The sequence below is a fragment of the Garra rufa genome, chromosome 20, assembly GCF_049309525.1.
Source record: "Garra rufa chromosome 20, GarRuf1.0, whole genome shotgun sequence".
In the NCBI taxonomy this organism is placed as follows: Eukaryota; Metazoa; Chordata; class Actinopteri; order Cypriniformes; family Cyprinidae; genus Garra; species Garra rufa.
Genome location: NC_133380.1, coordinates 5,239,476 through 5,263,527, shown reverse-complemented (window position 1 = coordinate 5,263,527; position 24,052 = coordinate 5,239,476). Strand labels below are relative to the sequence as shown.

General features: G+C 31.1%; 1 protein-coding gene across 1 annotated transcript in view; it reads left to right on the top strand.

The window, feature by feature from the left end:
* iffo2b (intermediate filament family orphan 2b) overlaps positions 1 to 19,870 on the top strand; it is a 48,203-nt gene extending 28,333 nt beyond the window's left edge. Inside the window, exons 3-9 of the mRNA XM_073825975.1 lie at positions 3,577 to 3,672; positions 9,636 to 9,806; positions 11,101 to 11,240; positions 12,944 to 13,103; positions 13,418 to 13,507; positions 13,611 to 13,735; positions 14,847 to 19,870. Of these exons, the coding sequence (XP_073682076.1) occupies positions 3,577 to 3,672; positions 9,636 to 9,806; positions 11,101 to 11,240; positions 12,944 to 13,103; positions 13,418 to 13,507; positions 13,611 to 13,735; positions 14,847 to 14,952 (888 nt within the window). The 3' untranslated portion in view covers positions 14,953 to 19,870. The remainder of the gene's footprint in view (positions 1 to 3,576; positions 3,673 to 9,635; positions 9,807 to 11,100; positions 11,241 to 12,943; positions 13,104 to 13,417; positions 13,508 to 13,610; positions 13,736 to 14,846) is intronic.
* Positions 19,871 to 24,052: the final 4,182 nt, after the last annotated feature.

Below are 24,052 nucleotides of genomic sequence, written 5' to 3'. Positions count from 1 at the left end.
GCTCAAAACACATCTTCCCCCAGGATTCTTTGATGCATAGAGATCCAAAGATCAGCATTTATCTGAAATAAAAAGCTTTTGTAACTTTATATACTATACCAACTCCAGCTTGGAGTTTTGGGAAAGAAATGATAGAAATTAATACTATTCCTTAGCAAGGATGGTTTAAATTTATTAAAAGTGATGGAAAAGACATGTATAATGTTACAAAGGGTTTCTATTTCAGATCAGTTATGTACTTGTGAACTTTCTATGCATAAAAGAAACCTGAAAAAACTCTACTCAGCTGTTTTCAATATAATAATAATAATACATGTTTTTTGAGCAGCAAATCAGAATATTAGAATGATTTCTGAAGGATCATGTGACTGGTGTAATGATTCTAAAAATTCAGTTTTGAAAACAGGAATAAATTACATTTTAAAAACATTTAAATTAAAATCAGTTATTTCAAATAGTAAAAATATTTCAGAATTTTACAGTTTTTGCTGTACTTTGGATCAAATAAATGCTGGCTTGGTGAGCAGAAGAGACTTAAAAAAAAACATTAAAAGTCTTACTGTTCAAAAACTTTTGACTGGTAGTGTATATATAATATATTAGAAATATTAGAATATATTTGAAAACATACTTAAAGGGGCTAGAAAATACATTTTAACATTTATATTAACAATATAGTGTTTTTTTGTGTAATTTTAAAAATAATTTTGCTGTATAGGTTCTTACATGATCCAAAGTACAGCAAAAACAATACAATTTTGAAATATTTTTACTATTTAAAATAATTGTTTTCTATGTATATATATTTTAAAAAAGCATTCAAAAGCTTGGAGTCAGAATAATCTTTTTAAAATATTAAACTTATAGTAATGAATGCTTTTATTTAGGAAGAATGTTTTAAATTGACGATAAAGACATTTATAATGTTACAAAAGATTTCTATTTCAGATAAATGCTGTTCTTCTGTACTTTCTATTGATCAAAGAAACATAAAAAAATTCTACTCAGCAATTTTCAACATAATAATAATTATAATAAATGTTTTTTAAGCAGCAATAGGAATAAATTTGATAAATTTGAAAACAGTTATTTTAAATAGTAAAAATATTGCATAATTTTACTGTACCTTGGATCAAATAAATGCAGGCTTGGTGAGCAGAAGAGATTTTAAAAAACATGAAAAATCTGGTAGTGCATTTATAATATATTAGAAAAGACATAGCAACTGCATTGAGCTCCTTTATTTAAAAACGATTAAATTAAATCTGCCGTTCTTCGAAATGACCTCTATAAATTTCTGATATTTGTGTGAGTATGCATGTCATCATGCTAAAATACATGATGAGTAACATCTCTCACATGTCATCCAAGTAAATATAAATGACTCTGTGTGTGTGACCTCGAACAATCTGGGTCAGGGCTGTAAATGGGATTGGTTTAAGAGTTTGGGTGTTTAAATATGTCTGCATGGCCCATTGCCGCATCCACGTCAGACTGAAACTCCCATATTCCCCCAGAAACGCGCTGCAGGTGTGAGATCCATCCTCTGCTGATGCAGCGGGAAAATCAATAAACGGCTGCATCTGTGTTTGTGTTGGATTATGGGTCAGCAAAACGGCCGAGGAGGGAAACGTCCCCAGAGATCACAAACATGCTCAGAGCCTGCTTTTTAAATTCTGCCCAGAGTCGTATGGATTTCCTCTCCCACCTTCAGCGCCGCCGCTGTGGGGATTTCATTAGACTGGAGAGTGTGTGTCGTGTTCAGGCTGGGTTATTGTGCCGCACTTGCATTATGGCGTTTATCGTGAAGATCTGTCTGTAAGATTATAATATGATATGATTAGTGCTGGGCAACAATTGCCTCCAAAATAAATGTTTTTGTGTACATAATATATGTGTGTGCACTGTGTATATTTATTAGGTATCTATAAATACACACACATGCATGTATACATTAAAGAAAAATATGTTTATATATTGAATACATTTATATATAATATAAATTATATGAATATAAATATATACATGTAAATACCTGTAAATACTTTCAAAATATATACTGTATGTGTGTCTTTATATATATATAAAAACACATATATATTTTTGAATGTGATTAAATGCAATTAATTGTTTCCCAGCACTAAATATAATAAGTCGAGGTCTAGAATATCAGAAAAACGCTTTCCGTCAAAAAGTCTGTTTTTTGGTGTTATTTCATGAGAATCTTTCTAAAACAAATTTTACATAAATGGTCAAATATAGTTTGTGTTTTAAAAAATCAAATGTTTTACATTTTTATTACAACCACCGTTTAAATTTTTATATTTCAACAACCAATTAGAGTAGAAACATAATTATGTTAGTAAGTTTTTTAATATTTAAATTTTTTAGTTGAGTGTGCACTTATTAAATACTTTTAACAGATTAAATGATTAGTAAGTCATCTTTATTTTTGGTTTGGTTTTCAACTGAATTCTAATTTTGTAGTAGAAAAATTATTTCTGTGCATCACTATTTGCACTATTATTTTTTAAATAAATGTATGAATTATAAATAAAATAATTGAATATTCATAATAAAATATCATTATTTATATTTTAAATTGATATATGTTATATAAATGTTCACTACTTAATTATTAAAATTTTAATAATTAAGGATGCTGTAAATAGTTCAAAATTGACAGTAAAGATGTTTATTTGAAATTTCAAATCATCAGAGAATCCTGAAAAAAAAAACTTTCACGATTTCTATGAAAATATGAAGCAGCAAGCTGTTTTCAACATTGATAATAACTAGAAATGTTTCTTTAGCAGCAAATGAGCATATTAGAATGATTTCTGAAGGATCATGTGACACTAAAGACTGAAGTAATGATGCTGAAAATTCAGCTTTGATCACAGGAATAAATTACATTTTAAAATTCTATATTCACATAGAAAACAGCTATTTGAAATTGTAATAATATTTCACAATAATACTGATTTTTCTGTGTTTTTAAGCAAATAAATACAGCCTTTGCAAGCAGAAGAGACTTCTTTCAAAACTTAAAAAAACTACAGATTTTCAGTTTTTTACCAACCCTTTTACCAACTTTTGAATGGTAGTCTGTTTTTTAATTAATTAATACTTTTATTAATCAAGGATGCATTAAATTGATCAAAAGTGACAGTAAAGACATTTATAATGCTACAAAAGATTTCTTTTTTTTTAAACAAATGACGTTATTTTGAATTTTTTATTCATCAAAGAATCCTGAAAAATATAATGTATCTCAGTTTTCAACATTGAGAAGTTTCTCGAGCAGCTAATCAGCATATTTGAATGATTTCTAAAGGATCATGTGACACTGAAGACTAGAGTAATAAAGCTGAAAATTCAGCTTTGATCAAAGGAATAAATTACATTTTACCATATATATAAATTGACAGATTTTACTCTATTTTTAATCAAATAAATGCAGCTTTGGTGAACAGAAGAGACGCCTTTTGATGAGTGGACCAAACTAGACCAAACTAAACAGCTAACCCCTGATGTTGATTTGTGTTTCTTACGTTCATGTTTCTGTGTCTTAAGAATGTAAACGAATCCGAAGCCATTCAGGACGAGTTGAACGAGAAGGTGGAAAGACTGAAAGCTGAACTGGTGGTCTTCAAGAGCCTCATGAGCGATGTGAGTATTTCCATATCTAGAGAACAAATAATTTGAGACATTTACTTTAGAGAAAAAAGTACACAGACTATTTGTATTCATTATGTTTCTGTGAAGAGAAGTATACTTTTGTTTTATTACATCATCAAATCACAACATAAGAATGTGTTTTCAGTTCAGAAAGTAAAAATATATTTGTAATCAGTGTTCATGAGGATCAGTATAATTATATTTTTTATTACATCAACATATGAATGTGTTCTTAGAAAAAAGTACAAATATATTTGCTTTCATTATGTTTGTGAAGATCAGCATAATTATATCATAAGATCACAACTTAAAAATGTGTTTTCAGTCCAGAGAAGAAAAAGTACTCTTTGTAATCATGTGTTCACGAAGATCAATATAATTACATTGTTTTATTACATCATCGGATCACAGCATAAGAATGAGTTTTTAGTCAATGAATCATAGATGATGGATGATTTTTATCACAGTTGATAAGGTTTTTTTAAATTAGCTCTTTAATAGTTCACCCAAAAATGAAAATTTGCTTTTAATTTACTCACCCTCAGGCCATCCAAGATGTAGCTGACTTTTTTTCTTCTTCAGCAGAACAGTAAAAACGTTTTTTTGCTGAAATCATGTTCCTTGGCGATTCATTAATTCAGTTTTTGAGAATAAAAAAAGCATGTAAAAGAACAAAATGAATACGAGCAGCTCCTGACGATATATTAAAGTCTTATGAAACAAAATAATGCAGTCTGTGCAAGAAACTGAACATTATTTACAACATTATTACCTGCAATCCAGAGCTTCAAGCAAATTGTTCGGAGTAATGTTCAGTTCGCATACGAATGATTCTTAGTACAGAAAAAAAAAGGAAAAATAAATATTTGTTTTCATTACGTTTGTGAAGATCAGCATAATTATATCATCAGATCACAACTTAAAAATGTGTTTTCACTCCAGAGAAGAAAAAGTAAAAATATATTTGTAATCATGTGTTCACGAAGATCAATATAATTTTATACATCAATATAAACACATAAGAATGTGTTTTTAGTCAATGAATCATGGATGATTTTAATCACCTTTGATACGTTTTTTTTTTTAAATCAGCTTTTTAATAGTTCACCTAAAAATTAAAATGATTTGTTAATTTACTCACCCATAGGCTATCCAAGATGTAGCTGACTTTTTTCTTCAGCAGAACAGTAGAGGTGATCTTTTGGCTGAAATTGTGGTCCGGATTCATTAATTCAGTTTTTAAGAATAAAAAAAGCATATCAAATAACACAAAATGAATACCTGTGGCTCCTGAAGATATATTGAAGTCTTATGAAACAAAACAATTGGTCAGTGCAAGAAACTGAACATTATTTACAATATTATTACCTGTAATCCAGAGTCTCAAGCAAACGGTTTGGAGTGATGTTCGGTTCGCAAACAAATGTTTCTTTTGAACCAGTTCGGACTGAATCGTCTTAAACAGTTTGCTGCTGGAGCAGAACAGATTTACAAGTTACTACATCAAAATTCCCTTTCAGACACCTGACAGTCACTCAGTTTCAAAATGAGACCAAAAACCTGCATATGCGATCCTGCACTGTAAAAAGTTTTCACCAGTTTCAACTTAAAAACTTAAGTTTAGCAGCTGCCTTAAGATTTTAAGTTAAATCAACTTAAATCATTTAAACTCACAAGTTATACCAACTCATTTTTATTGTAATAAGTTCAAATGACTTGTAATTTTAAGCTGATTTAACTTAAAAACTTAAGGTTTTTAAGTTGAATCTGGTGAAAACTTTTTACAGTGTGTGATGAATGAACTCATTCAGCGCTTCAGTTTTTCACTGAACTGAGGAAACGGTTCAGATTCAGACCGAAGACAGATGAGCCGGTGATCTGTGCGTGTGTAAACCGAGCTTTGAAGTTTTGAATTTCTTTATGTAAAAAGGGCACTTTATTAAGACTAGTTTATTTACTTTATATGCTTTCACATCATTATTGGGTGCTTTTAATAATATAATTGCGAATGCATTACGTCTTTGCATGATTACGTAAACCAAACAGTGAACTGTTATTTGAAACGAGTCTGTAAAGAACCAGGGTGAGTAAATTAACAGTTTCATTTATTTTAATGTGTGTAAATTATCCCTTTAATTCCAAAGTAGACACTGTGGCTGGTTATATTCCATGACTTCTGTTTCATGACCGAAGAGAAACGTGCTCTGCCTTATTTGGATCTTTTCCCCTACGGCGGAAACACAGAGCTGAGACAATAAACACACAAACAGAGTCTCATTGTCGTTATATCATTATCTTGCACATACACGCCTTCGATTGGTACCGGCTGATCTGGATGGTGAGGAATGAATAAACCGTTTATCCAGATGTCACCTGAATTTATGAGTTACTAATCTTTGCTTTTGGACTGCCGAATCTGTCAGCCAGTCATTCACACAAGTGTGCGGGTAATAATCATAAATAGTTTAGGATAAACTATCTAATAAAATGCTGGGAACTAAAAATGGCTATTATTTATCATAAAGGCTGGCGGACACCGCCGCTCTAAAGCTGTAGAAAACCAGAGGAAAGTCCTGGACCTGAAAGTAAGAGAATGCAAAACATGATCTAGAAAAGCCTTGAGTGGACTGAATTTAATAAAGAAAAACAATTGCTCTGATTTGTTTGATTTGCAGCTGTTTCAATGGAAGCTCTTTTCTGCCATTGAATAAAAAAAATGAAAACTGTAAATTACTTTTTTGAGGAAAAAAGTCAGAATTGCAAGATATAAACTTATATAGATATATAAGTTGCATTTGACAGCTATAAACTTGCAATTCTGAGAACAAAAGTCCAAGTTGTGAAATATTAGCTTGAAATTGTGAGACAAAATGAATTGTGATAATCTTATTTCCACCAAGAAATAAGAACAAAAAAGGTGGTAATTTTGACTTTTTCCTCACAATTGCGAATCTTATTCTTACAAATTGGACTTTTGTGCTCAGAATTGCAAGTCTACATCTTGTAAACATAAGTTATAAACATTCTGAAATAAAAGTCCAAAATTCAGAATTTTCTCCCCAGAAATGTGAGAAAAATGCCTCTGGATTGTGAGTTATTAACTCAGTTACGAGGAACAAAAGGCAGAATTGCAGGATAATAAATTTAGAGGAAATGAGAAAAAATGTTAGAATTGTGTACAATTGTGATAATCTTGTTTCCACCAAGGAAATTTATTTTTTTAGAGGTAGTTGCGACTTTTTATTTCACAATCCTGACTTTTCCTCGCAATTGCAAATTATCTCACAAATTGGACTTTTCTGCCCAGAATTGCAAGTTTATGTTTCGCAAATGCAAGTTATGAATCTTGCAAGTTTGAGAAGTTTATTCTGACGTTTTTCCCCAGAAATGTGAGAAAGAATAGTCTGGATTTTTGAGTTATAAACTCAAAGTTATGATAAAGAAAAAAAAATGGAAGATATAAATTCAGAGGAAATGTCTTATAATTTGCATTTGACAGCCTGTAATTCTGAGTAGAAAAGTTCAAATTGTGAGATATAAACTTGCAATTGTGAAAGAAAAAAGGCTAGAATTGTGATTTAAGGAATCAGTTTTTTTTAAAGGTAGTTGCAATTTTTTTATCTCACAGTTCTGACTTTTTCTCTAATATATATATATTCCCTTGTGAAAACAAGATTATCAAAATTCGAAACAATTCTGACTTTTTTTTCTCAAAATAGCAAGCAAGTTTGCAATTGCCAATAGCAAGTAAAGCAATTGCAATAGCAAGTTTATATCTCACAATTTGGACTTTTCTTCTCAGAATTTATATTTTGCAATTCTGACTTTTTTTCCTCACAATTTCAAGTGTGTCTCACAATTCAGACAATTCTTTCTCATATTTCTGGGGAAAAAAGTCAGAATTTTGGATTTTCTTCTCAGAAAATTGCAAGATACAAGTCATATTCTGAGTTTATAGCTTGCATTTACGAGATATAAACATGCAATTCTAAGCAGAGAAGTCCAATTTGTGAGATATAAAATCGCAATTGCGAGAAAAAGTCAAAACTGTGAGATAAAAAGTTGCAACTACCTTTTTAAAAGAAAATGTATTCCTTGGTGGAAACAAGATTATCACAATTCTGACCTTTTTTGTCTCGTAATTGCAAGTTTATATCTCACGATTTGGACTTTTCTTCTCAGAATTACAAGTTCAAAGCTGTCAAATGCAAGTTATAAACTCAAAATATGACCTCTCAAAAATGCAAGCTATAAACTCAGAATTCAATTTATATCTTGCAGTTCTAGAACAAAAGTCCAAAATTCTGAGTTTTTTCCCCAGAAATGTTAAAAAAATAGGACTGTGAGTTATAAACTCAAAGGTATGAGTAAGAAACGGCAGAATTGTGAGAAAACCACAATTACTGAAAATGAGCTTCCCTGTTTCTTGCCCCAAGTGTGTTGTGTTTTTAATTATAAAACAAAAACACAAGGAGGCGGGTGTCTTTAATTGCAACGGTGCACATGGAAGTTTTTGTTGCTTGGCCTCCTCCTCTTCTCAATACAGAATAAATGAGTCAGAGCAATTGTTTCCCATGAGGCCTTTAGGTGAAATTAACCGCCCGTTAAGTTTGTTGCGTGCCTGTGGAATTTACCACAAGACTAACTTGTTGGTCTGAGCATCTGTGTGCAATGACATTGATTTATGATTGATGTGTTGGTGTTCATAATTGATGTTCAGCATGAAATGATAATGATTTAGTGATCCAGTGGCATTGTGTTTTTGTTAAGAGAATAAGCGTTAACTCATGATTACAGTACGGCCGCACACACACTGCAGCTAAATTACACTTGTCACTCGCTGCTGTTAAAACACTCCTTTCAGATGTTTACATGCGGCAACTGCGATGCCCAACCCAATACATTCCTGGAAAATTCTTAGTAACAGTAGTGTTTTTGTTTTGAACTTTCATTTTTACTTGTGTAGTGCGTAGAGAACCAAACTGAGCGATTAGTTGTTTATGAATTGAATTAATTGTTTTTAATTGAGTGATCCACTCTTATTTTAAAAATATTTAAATTTGTTTTTAAATTTTTAAATATTACAATGTATCTTATTTAAATATATTTTATTTATTTTTCTCACATTTCAGGGGAAAAAGTCAGAATTTTGGACTTTTCTTCTCAGAATTGCAAGATACAAGTCAAATTAAAGTTTATAGCTTGCATTTACGAGAAGTCCTATTCTGAGTTTATAACTTGAGTTTGCAAGATATAAACTTGCAATTCTGAGCAAAAAAGTCAAATTTGTGAGATAAAATTCACAATTGTGAAAAAGTCAGAATTGTGAGACAAAAAGTTACAACTATCTTTTTTACACAATTTGGACCTTTTTTCACTTGCAATTGCAAGTTTATATCTCACAATTTGGACTTTTCTTCTCAGAATTGCAAGTTCATAGCTGTCAAATGCAAGTTATAAACTCAAAATACGACTTTAAAAAAAATGCAAGCTATAAACTCAGAATTTGATTTATATCTTGCAATTCTAAGAAGAAAAGTTTAAATATTACAATGTATCTTATTTAAATATATTTTATTTAATAATTTGATTTTTTTTAAATATAAACATTAATTTTTAATTTACAATAGCTTTTTCCTTTTAGCAAATATTAATGTTTTTATTATTATTATTATTTTTTTTTAATATTGAACATTTCTTTTTAAAATACTTTAGAGTCACACTAAATGTAGCCTTTGCAGTGTGTACGTAGCCTAAGTGTAAATCTTGAGGCATGGAAGTGAAAATAAAATGGCTATTGCTTTATAAAAACTATTGACGTTCATAGGCAGACAAATATCATTCTAAGCACAAATTAAATGACACTGCAACTGCAAATGTTGTTTCTCTTGTATCATAATTTATACAGAAATCATTTCTTTGCATCTTCTAACACTCCTCAAATCTTTCTTTAGCAAATGTCTGACCTCGACACTAAGATTCAGGAGAAAGCCATGAAGGTGGACATGGACATCTGCAGGAGAATCGACATCACGGCCAAACTGTGTGACGTGGCCCAGCAGAGGAACTCAGAGGATATGTCCAAGATGTTCAACGTCAGTCCATCCAGAGCACCAGCAGACAGGGTGGGTAAAACAAACTAAGAAAACAAACAAAAGCATGAGTCTTAAGAGTCCAAAAGCATGCATTATGAAGCCTATTAGTATAGAATGCAGTTACAATGCAACTATATTTCAAGTCATGAAAGCAAAATATATCCCTGTGTGGGTTTATGTTACACAGGCAAGGCAGCCATCCATTTTCCTCAATATTATTGCTTGCTTGATCACAAAAACTTTATATCACACTTCAAAAAAACATTAAGTTAATATTAAGTGAGTTACAATTTAGACACAATATGGTCTGTTTTTTTTTCTGTTTTGCCAACAAAAAATAGTTTCAAACAAAGCCAGAGCATAACATTTGCACGTCTCAGCCACACTGCGGTGATTCATTTCTGAATGAATCTGTTTTTGAATGAATCATTTGAAGTCAATGATTCAATAGTCCATTCATAATGCCAGTCACTTGTATTGTTTCTAAATGAAACAACAGTTTCAAATAAATCATATGAATGAATGATTCAGTGAATCACTCATTAAAACAGGCGATTTTTTCTTACAGTTGCTAGTTTACATCTTACATTCTCAGAATTGTGTGATCATACTCGAAATAAAGTCAGAATTGTGAGATATAGACTAGCAATTTAGACTTTTTTTTTCTCAGAGCCGCAGAATATAAACTCACAATTGTGTCTCAAAGTCAGAATTTTGAAATATAAACATGCAATTCTGAGAAATAAAGTCTGAATTGCAAGTTTTTCAGAGTTGTGAGATATAAACTCACAACTGTAAGAAAAAAGTTTGTACTCTACAAAAAAAAAGCTAATCTTACTTAGTATTTTACGTACCCTACTGGCAGATAATTTTACTTGTTTTCAGGGGGAAAAACTAAATTAAGTATATTTGCTGTAAACAAGACTAAATATCTTATATCATTTTGCTTTAATTTAAGAATTTTTAGATATTTTGACTAGAAACAAGGCAAAAATACTAAATAAGATAAGCCTTTTTTGTTTTGCAGTGTATCTCACAATCCTGAGTTAAATCCTGAGAAAATGGAGTTAAAATTGTGAGAAATATGTCAGGAGAAAAAACTGTGATTGTGAATGTGATATTACCTTTGTACAACTGTTCAATGTACTGAGCGAGTTACATTTAAGACACAATAGTTGCAAACTAAGCTGGAGCAGAACATTTTAAATGAATGATTTGATCAATAATGATCAAATCAATAATAATGCTCAATAATTCAATAGTCCATTGATAAAAACAGCCAATATTACACACCCCTAGACCATAGTATGTTTGTGTATCTTAGATGGCTGTGGTGTGCAAAAAGAAAGAGAAGAAGCAAGTATCAGATGAGGAAAGCTCAGAGATGGATGCAGATCCCAGCACTTCAGAGGAGGACGTCCCATTCAACATCACAGATGAGATGAAACGCATGCTCAACCAGCTGTGAGTCCTCACAAAAACAAACACACCTTCAGACTTGAGCTCATCTCATGCTTATAATTCTGGCAGCACCTAGTGGTGATGCTAAGAATTGCAGACACACAAAGCATTTTGGGGGAAATGTGCAGGTTGCTGTTTTTCTACATATTTGTAATGAATAATTTTCAACTTGGATGTTATGATCACATAAAGCTGGTATTTCTGTGATTTTCTGATTCTCACTTTTGCACTTTCACCTAGAGTGCCTGCTTCTGATTTTCTGGCCAAATCTGATATTTTTGAGGTTGTTCACATTCAACTTTTTGAAAATATGGCTTATATCATACACTAGTGATTTTATTTAAAACACAATTTTGGATCTGTAGTAATAGTGTCAGGTCAAAACTGTGAGTTGTTAATATAATTAAATGTCTTACTGACTCAGTTTACTGACTCAAATGAATGATTAGTTAAATTAATTACAAAAGACTAAAACAGAGATTAAAGGCTGCTATATTATTTGGTGTTTTGATGATTACACAAAACATGTCGTCTGGTTGAAAATATATACTTTTTAGCAAGTAAATGGCCTTCATCTTACTTTCTGACCAAATAAATATCAGCATTAGCACCAAATTGCGTATTTTGCTCAGTTTGGGTCTCTGAATAAAAGCAGTTTTTCCTCTGTATTCTAACTATATAATATCATACGGCCTTACAGTCCTGATTTATTAAAGATTTAAAGATGTGTGTGTGTGTGTGTATATATTCAGTAAACTGTTCCATTAAAAAAAAATACAATATAAAATAATGTTTTTTATTTTAATATACTTGAAAATATAATTTATTCATGTGATGCAAAGCTGAATTTTTATCAGTTGTTACTCCAGTCTGAAGTGTCACGATCCTTCAGAGGAAACAGTTGTGCTGCCAAATATTTTTTGGAACCTGTGAGTCTTTTTTTTTTAGGATTCTTTGATGAATAACAAGTTAAAAAGAACAGCATTTATTCAAAATATTAATCTTCATAAATCACTTTTTATTAATTTAACACATCCTTGGTGAAGAAAAGTATTAATTTATTTAAAAGAAAAGAAAGAATAAAAATGTACTGACCCCAAACTTTTGAACAGTAGCGTAAATTTTTTGAAAACCTTTCTATTTTAAATAAATGCTGTTCTTTTTACCTTTTATTGATCAAAGAATCCTGAAAAAAAGTATCACAGGTTCCAAAAAATGTTTTTTTGCTTTGTATCACAGGAATAAATTACATTTTAAAATATATTTGCATAGAAAACAGTTATTTAAAACTAAAATATTTTTTTTCCAAATATTACAGTTTTTACTGTATTTTTGATCAAATAAATGCAGCCTTGATGAGCATAAGAAACGTCTTTAAAAAGCATTAAAAATCTTACTGACCCCAAACTTTTGAACAGTGTATATTGTTTTTCGGGTTAAATTATGCATGAAACAGCTCTGTTAACACTGAAGTCGCATTGCAAATCAATGCATATCCAATTTCTACTTATGAATATGATTTAGAAATTGAAAATGCAAGGGAAAAATCAGATTTGGGCCTGTATGTGTTTATGTTTCGTTCTTGTCTTTGCTCTTGTCCTGTGACTGTCTTCAGTGCCTGCTCTTTCTCTTTCCTCTCTTTCTGTCCCTTTCTTTTTTATTTTCCTCACACCCAGACAATGTTCAGATAACTCATTTGTTGCTAGGCGGGAGACGTTTGAGATCGACGATGACTGTGACAGTTTGACGTGGGAAGAGAGCGATGATACGCTGCTGCTATGGGAGGATTTCACTAACTACAATGTGCCCTACAGCCTTACCAACGGCAACGGTGCCGTCGACAGCAATGGGGAAGCTCAAGAAAATGTGAGTTTCCATTTATCATCACTATATAGTACTATTCAAATAATTAAGTTTTTTTTTTTTCTGTTCTGCTTACCAAGGCTGCATTTTCCTAATTAAAAATACAGGAAAAACTGTAAAATTGTGAAATATTATTACGATTTAAAACAACTGTTTTCTATTTAAATATATTTTAATATGTAATTTATTCCTATGATGCAAAACTGAATTTTCAGTATCATTACTCCAATCTTTAGTGTCACATGATCCTACAGAAATCATTCTAATATGCTGATTTGCTGCTTAAGAAACATTTCTGATTATTATCAATGTCTCAGGATTCCAGTCTGGGAAATCTCATTGATGAGACCGAGTCTCTTTTCAAGAATAGAGAGCAGGAATATCAGAAGACAATCGGCGAAATCGAGGTTAGAATGTGCCTGTGTTTCTGTATTTTCCATCCAAATACAAATTGTGTTTGTGCTCCTACTGAAGTTGAATGTGTCTGAGATCTTTCTCTCTCACACACAGATGGAGTTGGCCACGGCTAAGAGTGACATGAACAGACACCTGCATGAGTACATGGAGATGTGCAGCATGAAACGAGGGCTGGACGTGCAGATGGAGACTTGCAGGAGAATGATCAAGGGTGGCAGGTGATTTCACACATGATTCAGAGAACATTGCTTCACTAAAGGGTGTTGGCTAATAAAAACAGCTTGTAGTGCTGATCTAAGACCTCAAATATTAGTCGTTTTCAAAAGTACTGAAGAAAAAGCCTAGCAATATGTCCTAGTTTGGTTAGATGTGTTCTGCTAGCAAATAATGAATCACTTTCGTTGTAATCTGAGGTCTTGTTTTCCTGTAATGACAAGGCTGATAATTTCTTTTTAATTACAGAAATTAGAGTGGTATTATAAATAATTAACTTCCAGAATTTTCAGTATCTTAATGTTTGTCAGAATTTATATATATATATATATATATATATATATATATATATATATATATATATATATATATATATATATATTCCCTCTCTTCATTCTAAAGACTTCAATTTATTTAATTAAAATAAAAATGGCAAAATAACCACAATATTTTTTCACATGCAACCTTATGAAGTCATTTAACATTTATTGATGGAGATAAAAAAAAACATAATCTGTCATTATATTTTATATAATAAAATTAAATAAAATAAAAACGTAAAATAATTTGTTATGTAGGGGATTTAAAAAATGAGATTTCTAGACTAAAATATATATATTTTTTGGCTTTTAAAGGCTTATATATATATATGATAGAAATGTGATTTCTAGACCAGAATGCGTAAAAACCTTTAAAAAAAGTCTTTAAAAACCTCAAATATATAATATAAATCACATTTCTAAAATCCCCTATATAACAAATAATTAAGTTTTTTTATTTAATTTTATTATATAAAATATAATGACAGATTCTCTTTTTTAAGATCCATTAATTAATGTTAAATGACTTCATAATGTTCCATGTGGAAAAGTATTGTGGTTATTTTGCCATTTTAGTACTAATTTTTGCTTAATTTTTATTTAAACCATCAAGTTGAGAAATCTTTAAGTTTAATGTTATGTTATTTTCTTTTAGTTAACAAATATTTTATTTCCAGTAATAAAAATATTTTTTTGTTTTAACTAGTAAGTCATACAAACACAAATGGCAGCGTTTCCTGGGAATGAGGGTTTTTAATGAGGGTGGATTTTAATAAATCATCTCTTCCTCTTTCAGAAATTCTCTTTCCATCAGCTCATCTGCGAGCAGTGACTCAGGGAACACTGACGAGATACAAGACGAGTCGGACAAGGATGGAGAGACGGAGGGGCCAATCAGCTGATACCTGCCCAGTCTGGCCCCGCCCTCTTCCCCCCACCGAGCTCCAATCAGCTCTCCGGCCTCCCAGCAATCGGCCAATGGCGTTATACTGAGGGACAGAGCCCACCCCCCACAAACCCCAAAACCTGTAGGTGCTTTAACGTCTCCGTGTCAAGAGTGAGGCGGAGTGGATGAGGGTTCTTTTTGTGCTTCAACATCAATATCGATGCGTCACACGGTGCCACAGCTGTCGCGGGACAGCCTATCTACGAATCAATTCAGTCCCAGCCAAAATACATCATACTCGATCAAAGTCCATATCTCGAATAGAAACCGGAAAATGTTCAAGCGACGTGATTGATACACAAGACTGAAAGCCAATCAGACCAAACGGACTGAACTCGCTGCGATCGAACACATCAGAATGATTTCCTCAATATTTGTGGCTTTTTATTTTTCTAAAAACTATTTCCGAAATCAACAGTTTACTGCAGAAACATTTTGGCCTTTTAAGCCCCGAACCCAGTTGGCGAATGTGGAAAAAAACTCACGTTCTATGCAATCAGCCTTATTTTGTGATCTGTGTTTTCCCAGCTAACAAAAATACGCTCTAAGAATGTTTTGCTAATGTTCCCAATTAATTATGAAAACGTCTGAATGTTCTCTGGACATCAAAATGTCAAGTTTTCATCAATTTGTTTTAAGCCTCTGGTGCTCTTCAGTTGCTTTTGACCCCCAAAATCAATTTTTTTTTAAAGATTTTTTTATTTCATTGGAATGGAATGAAACTTGGTGTGAAAAAAAAAATATATGGACATGATTCGTCAAGATTAAATGTCATTAAAATGGTCAAAAAACTAAATTAATTTCATCTAGTGGAAACCTTTGGTACTTACTGAAAGCTTCAAATTTGGAACACAACTTGTTTAAAACTGCAAGAAAATTAAAACCATAATTGTAGAGTAAAACATGTTTTGGAAAATATACAATACCAGTCAAAGATTTTTAATGCTTTTTAAAGTCTCTTCTGCTCATCAAGCCTGCATTTCAAGTAATGATGCTAAAAATCAGCTTTGAAATCACAGGAATAAATTACATTTTAAAATATATTCAAATAGAAAACAGTTATTTTAAATAGTAAAAATATTTCAAAATTTTACTTGGTGAACAGAAGAGACTTCTTTAAAAAAACATTCAAAATCTTACTGTTCAAAACGTTTGACTGATAGTGTATATTATGACAATAGTTACTTTTTACTTTTTAAACATCTGTGAAGTGTCTTCTTTAAGAAAGAGACCAAACTTTGTGCTCCGAAGTGTTTAAGATTTACAACTATGCTCAAATTGGTTAACAGGTTAACAGGTATAAATTAATTATAACTACTGTTTTAATATAATTTAGTACCATGAAATCCCTATAAAATACAAAATATAAAAAAAAAAAATGAAAATATAGTAAATTAATTTCATTAATAAAAAAATATATCAATTGATGATTTTTGACCACACCAGAAGGTTAAAAACTTTTTTTTTTTTCTTGGTTATTTGAACGTTGCATTTTATCATTTTGGAACATTATGGAAATGTTACTTTTGAATGTTCTCTGAAAGTTCTGAAACAAGTTGTTACATTTAAAAAATGTCAGAAAAATGTCTAACTGAAACTTTAAACGAACATTCTATTAACGTTACTGAAAGAGCATTTGTTGACAATGTTGAGACAACCTTGCCAGAATGTTAGCAAAACATTCCATGTTAGATGGGTTTGATTTGCCTTTGGCGATTTCATGTGTTATGTACTACGTTCACGTGTTTTAATGTTTACGCACATAATGGCAGAATCTGTGGAACAGTGTCCTATCTTTTTGAGCAGCAACCAATGAAGCTTTTTCAAGGGTTACACACATCACTATCTCAAATATTAAAAAGCTATGTGCCTATATATATACACACATTGCCGGTTCATTTTGGATGGCCTTACTGCATTTCCACTACTTTCTGAAGCTGCACTCATTATAATCATGGGGGAAATGATCAAATATATATTACGTTGATTGTATGGGGACTGTTGATATCTTTGTTAGGTTATATAGTTAGAAGAATTTTCAGGTGGCGGTTTTGATTGATTGTATATAGACCATGTTGGGTGTATCTGAAATGATACCCATGTCTATAAATATATGTAGATAGAAAAGTTTGTACGATTATGGCATTAAGTTGCAGTGAAGCCCTCACAATGGTCACTGTTCCATACAGATTCAGGTTTTCATGGATATGGCTTATGATGTTTCTATATCCTTGAGGTTTGTTAATATAATGTCTTTTTGTTTGTCTTGGTGTTTTTTGGCTTTTTATATTTAGCGTTTTTACCTTATACGCTACTGGTCAAATGTCTAGAAGACATAAGAAATCTCTCCTGCTCCTTATATGATCCAAACACAAACATATGAAGCAGCACAAGTTTCTTGAGCAGTAGATCAGTCTTCTGAAAGATCATGTGACACTGAAGACTGGAGTAATGATGTTGGAAATTCATCTTTGACTCATAAAAATAAATTACATTTGAATATATATTCAAAAAAATAAAAACTGTTTTTTGACATTGTAAAAATATTTCAAAATACATACTATTTTTACAGTATTTTTGCTCAAATAAATGCAGCTTTAGTGAGCAGAAGTGATGTTTTTGTTTCAAAAACATTAGTTAAAAACATTTGACCAGTAGTGTAAATTTTTTGTGTTCATATGTATTATTTTAAACATTAATCTGAAAAACTGGGAAATTTGATGGGTTTTATTTAACTGATCAGTGATTTAATTATAAGCTCAAAAGTGTAATTATAAGCTCAAAATATGGTCACAAAGGGTTTTTTAAAAACATATTTTATAGAAAATAAGTTGGTGGGCATAATTTTTGTGTATTCATTTTAAAACATATTAATTTAGCTAATGATGTAAGATCAAATCATCTGTAAATTTTGCAATTTAGTTTGTGTATTTGATTTCCTAACTTATCAAAGATTGGAACAAATTATATACATATAAAATTCATCTGGTTTTATAATGTTCTGGGTATCCAGGGCTAATTTGGATGTTTTTCCCTGGAAACATGCACTTAAGAGTCTTTGCCTTTTGCAACACTGTTGGCCTATTTTTTTATTGTTTATGGTCAAAAATCAAGCTATTTTTTTGTCTCAATCTGAATCACAGACCAGATGTCTCTTCTCGAAATCAATTTTATGGTTTTTGAACAAAAAAATGGGAAAAGGGCAATATCACAAGGTGAATTACAACACAAAAATCATATTCTCAAAAGTATGCTATGTGTTTTCCTGATTTAATTTCATTGTTTATGGCGTTTTATAAAAAAGACAAAAAGTGAGAATTATCTCTGTAAAGTATCCTAAAGCAAAAGTTGGTAAATGTCTTTAAGAAGTGATTAAGCTGGAATATTGTATTCAGAAGTAACTTACTAAGTGAAACTGGATGAGAAAGTAATGCTGTCATCATGTCTGAGTGCTTGTCATTTTAACAAAAGCACAAAATGGCAGCAAATGTAGGTTAAAATTACTGTAAAACATGAAAGTGCAATGATGGGGTCATAACACAACAACACAAAATCAAGTGTTTTTGGTCAAAATGGTTTTTGGTCTGGCCTTTTAAAAAATGCTTGCAAATCTCTCATTATGCTATATTATATAAACAGTGCTGGGTACTGAAAACTAGTCTATTATTGATTATAAATTACATAGGAAATGTAGTTCGTAATGTAATCTGTTGAATTACTGAACTTTTGGATTACTTTTAGATTACTTTCCCAGGGATTACATTTCCCATTCTTTATCAACATCAATAAGTACATTCTTGAGGAGCTGAAAAGCTAATTAAGTCATAAAAATGTCAATAAACTAAATTTGTGGCCTGTTTAATTAGAGTCAACTAACTAGTGCATACTTAATTTTTGTTATCTAATTATGTAATCCAGGTTACATGTAATCAGTAACTACCCAGCACTGCTTATCATCACCAAATCTTGTTTTCTCTTTCAGTTAGATAAAAATTTGTATTTCTTTTTAGAATTGAGCTTATTTACCTAAATTTTTGAGTAAAAAAAGCATTATTTGTGGATAATTTTGTCAATGTTTGCTCAAAAATGTAAGTGCGTTTGCTCAAGCCTGTTCTAATTAAAGCAAAACAAGCTGATAAAAAGACTGAGAGCAATATTTGGTAATAATATAGGATAAAGAGAAGACATTTCTAAGGAATCTTTTTGTAAGCTGGTCATTTTTGAGGAAGACCACAAGTTGGGGGTAAAAAAAATACCACAATAATTATCAACAAATTTTGTTGGTATACCAAATTTTGAGTTGTTATACGATCTCTGTGAGTTAAGAATGGTAAATGTTTTGCATTTGCTTATCACATCAAGATTTGCCTTTATCAGTGAATGTACAGAATGTCAGATGTGGTCAAGAGTAGAAAATGTTATTTAGTTCGTCAGACAGAAGATGAGACAAGTTGGATGTCTTCGCTCTCTTGGATTTTGACCGTATGAGCTCAAATTTTGACTGTTCTGAACTAAGCTGAGTACACAATAACTTTGCACAATTTCTAATAAAGCATAAAACACCAGTTCATTAGACCCCCATCACAGTACCAGCATCATCCCATTTCAAGCCTATGAAAGTTTTCGTTTCTGACTTCAGAAACATCTGGCCTGAATCCTTCTCATAGCACTGTTTGTTATCATTTTTTTGTATGATAATTTGACATCTGAAATGATCAGTGTAGGTACGATAGAACATTTCTATGTTGTCTTTGTTATTTGTTTTTGCTGCAAATGAATTTTCCTGGTGTGTGAGCTACTGGTGTATGTTTCAAAATAATGAATGTATTGGTGCTGGGGTCAAAAAAAATTAAAAAATAAACATAATTGGATAATTCGCTTTGTCGAGGTCCTTTTTTGTTCATAATGATTCTGTTTAAGAAAACCGTACTGTATGTAATTAGTGTTTATGTTTAAGGCCATAAATGTACTACTTATGTTCATATAATAATCTCAGATAAAGATCATTTATTAATAATTTAAGAATTTCATAGTTTACTTTTTTATTTACTATTTAATTGTTTATTAGTTTATTTTTAGGCTAGGCACGTCAAGGAAAATTTTGGTAACACTTTACAATAAGGTGTCATTTGTTAAGATTAGTTCATGTATTAACTAACATGAACGAACAGTGAACAAAACATTTATTATACTATTTATTAATCTTTGTTAATGTTAATTAATAAAAAATACAGTCGTACATAGTTTGTTCATGTTAGTTCACAGTGCATTGTTGTGCACTTGTGATTTTAATAATGCATTAGTAAATGCTGAAATCCTAATAGTAAAGTGTTACCCATTTTTATTAATATTTTTTTCTTTTTTAGACAAAGCAAGGAAAGTTTCATACATATTTCATAAACAATGGTAATTCATAGTGCTTTAGATAAATGTAATATTTAACAATAATCATAAAAGCATTTAATTTATTATTTATTTATTAAAAAATAAGAATAAGATAACTGAATATTTTAATAAAATGATAAATAATATGTTTTTTATGTTTGTCTGCAATTAAATTTTTTTTCTTTTATTAATTAATAGTTTTAAAGTATTGTTTAAGTTCATATTTAAAGTTTACAAAACATTTCTTACAACGTTCTGACTTTTTTTTACTCAAAATATAATATGTAAAAGTTTGTTTTTATTTTAAACGTTAAAATGTCCAATTTTCTAGTGATTAGAATGTTATTTAAAGGTTTCAAGAAACGTTTCCTAGAACGTTTATTAAATACAATTAACATCATAAGGATGTTTTTTTTTATGGAATATTGTTTTATGAACGTTTTCTTTCAACATTGTGAAAATGTATATCAAACATCAGTAAAGTTAGAACGTTCCATAAACATTACTTTTTAAAAGTTATAAATAATAGAAGTCTATCTATCTATATATTGTCCTACTATTCTATCAATCTATTGTTCTGTTCTATTTATCTAACCATCAAACTGTCTATCTATAGAGATGCAATTCTTATACTTCCCATACTGACCAGTAGGAATCAAGGTGGCTGGAAGCCGGAAGCCGGAGGAACCATTTTGGGCTTTAGATGTGATTCCCTTCCTCTTCAAAACGGCACCAACCAGCCACAGCAGAGCTACAGATACAAAACAACAGTGCCCTCTAGTACTGAGGTAATACTTACCTCTTCACGTAGAAGAGCATGTATCCGTTCTTCTTGATGTTACTCGACGCCTTTGACCAGCTGGATGTTCTGATGCTGGTGTCACTGCACTCCAGCCATCCGGTTCCAGTGAAGTCCCGGATGTGACTGATATAGTGCCCTACAGGACAAAGGAGCATTAGTGTGATCCTGCAAAAGTCAATGAAATGATGGGAAATGTAGAAGAAACTCTTACCACAATACAAACTGCTGCCCAGATGTGACACGACTCCAGCTAGTCTGTATTGAGCACTGCTGCTGGCGTCTGATGCTTCCACCTGTTCAACACAAACACTGATTATTAGATTATGCTGCATTTCAAATGTCTCTCCTCCTCCTCTGTTTCTACATATTTTTTTATCTCTTTGTGGTAATTCTATCTATCTATCTATCTATCTATCTATCTATCTATCTATCTATATCTATTGTTCTATCGTTCTATAATCAATCTTTTTATCTATCAATTGATCTATTATTATCTTTTTATCTATCCGTTTACCATCTATCTATATGTATCTATAAATTAATCTATCGTTCCATCTGTTTATCATCTATCTAGCTGTCGTTCTAGCATTCTCTGTCTTTCTATCTAAAGTTTTATCATTCTATCTTTCTGTCTATCATCCATCTTTCTTTCTTTATTATCGATCAACTGATCTATCATTCTATCATTTTATCTATCCATCTATCATCCATTTATCTATCTATCTGACTTTCTATCATTCTATCTGTTTATCATCTATTGTTCTACAATTCTAGCTGTCTATCATCTATCTTTCTTTCTATCATTATATCTTTCTTTCTTCTATCTAAAGTTTCATCATTCTATCTATCATTCTGTCTATCATCCCATCTTTCTTTCTTTCTATCTATCAATTGATCTACCATTCTATCTATCATTCTGTCTATCATCCATCTTTCTTTCTATCAATTGATCTATCGTTTTATTATTCCATCTGTCTATCATCTATCTATCTATCGTTTTATTAATATATCTATTTATCAATAGATCTATCAATCTATTATTCTGTCTGTAATCTATTTATCTATCATCTATCTAGCTGTTGTTCTATCTATCATTCTATTATCCATCTCTCTTTCTATCTAATGTTTTATCGTTCTATTATTCCATCTGTCTATCATCTATCTATCGTTTTATTAATCTATCTATTTATCAATAGATCTATTGTTATTGTTATCTATCTGTCTGTTCTGTGAATTGCTCTCAATATCTTTCCTGTGGTCCTGCAGGCTCAACCCTATTCTTCTTCCTTCTCTTTTGCTGTTGCTTTGGGCTTTTTCTGTTGTTCACTGTCACCTGTGTGCTCTCTGTTAAAGATCATACATCAAATAAAACAACTTCATTCAATATTCAATGCTTAAACATTCCGATGTTGTTTTTAAGAGCAAATGTCTTCCTGACAATGTCTTTTAGACATATTCATGTGAGTGTCCAGCAGAGGGCAGATGTTTTGTTCATCACACGTACCTGTATTGCAGGACAGTGAAAACTCTTCTGGATCTTCCAGTCGATTCTTCAGCTTGCACATTGAGGATGTGATGTCAAAGCGCATGACTACAAGAACCAGCACCCAGTAGAGACATTCAGATGATCTGAAGTTATAGACTTACTCATTTTTAATTATTGTGAAGACTACTAACTGATTAACAGACTGTTGTACTTTGGAAGGGTGATTAATTCCAGCGCCTCTGAGGCCATAGTGCCGGCACACTCGCTGCAGGAGCATTCAAACGAAGATGTCTGGAGATAACGAACACATGTCAGCCAATCAAAATCTACATTCTCCTCTAGGGCTGGGCGGTATGACGCTATATATCGTTACCACGGAATGAAATGTGTACCGTAAAATAATTTTTTTATTCCGTGTATACCGCAAAATGTAAATAAGTGGGTGCAGCATGCGTGAGGTTGAGACTGGTCAAACCGTTGAATGTAAGACTGAAGGATACGCTGGGAGGTTGTAAAAACATGGAAAAGGAGAAACCTTAAAGTGTTTACATATTTATATTTTCATATTTAAGTTTTCTTTTCCTGTTATTTACTTGAGGTATATTTTATATCTGTGAGATGTTACTTGAGAAAAGTTCTGTCCACATCAATCTGTGAAATGTGACATACAGTAGCCAAAAATACATTTTATGGGTCAAAATTATTGATTTTTCTTTTATGTCAAAAATCATTAGGAAATTAAGTAAAGATCATGTTACATTAAGATTTTTTGTAAAATTCCCACTGTAAACCTATCAAAATGTAATTTTTGATTAGTAATATGCATTGTTAAGAACTTAATTTGGACAACTTTAAAGGTGATTTTCTCAGTATTTAGATTTTTTTGCACCCTTATATTCCAGATTTTCAAATAGATGTATCTCGGCCAAATATTGTCCTATACTAACAAACTATACATCAATAGAAAACTTATTTATTGTGCTTTCATGTGATGTATATATCTCAGTTTTGTAAAATTTAACCTTATGACTGGTTTTGATCAAACCACTCGTAAGTAGTGCAGATATATTTGCAATAGTCAACAATACATTGTGTGGGTCAAAATTTCAGATTTTTCTTTTATACCAAAATCATTAGGATAATAAGATCATGTTCCATGAAGATATTTTTGAAATTTTTTTTTTTTTTAGAAATAGGCCTATGCATTATTTATTATGATTTATTATCTAAGCATATTTATTATGATGTATAAATCCCAATTTTAAAAAATTGAAACTTATGACTTGATTCTGTGTTCCAGGGTCACATATATGGTTTAATGAGAGACTAAACTAACACCAATGTATTCTTTAAAAACAGGCGTGGTTTGTTATGCTATCGCAC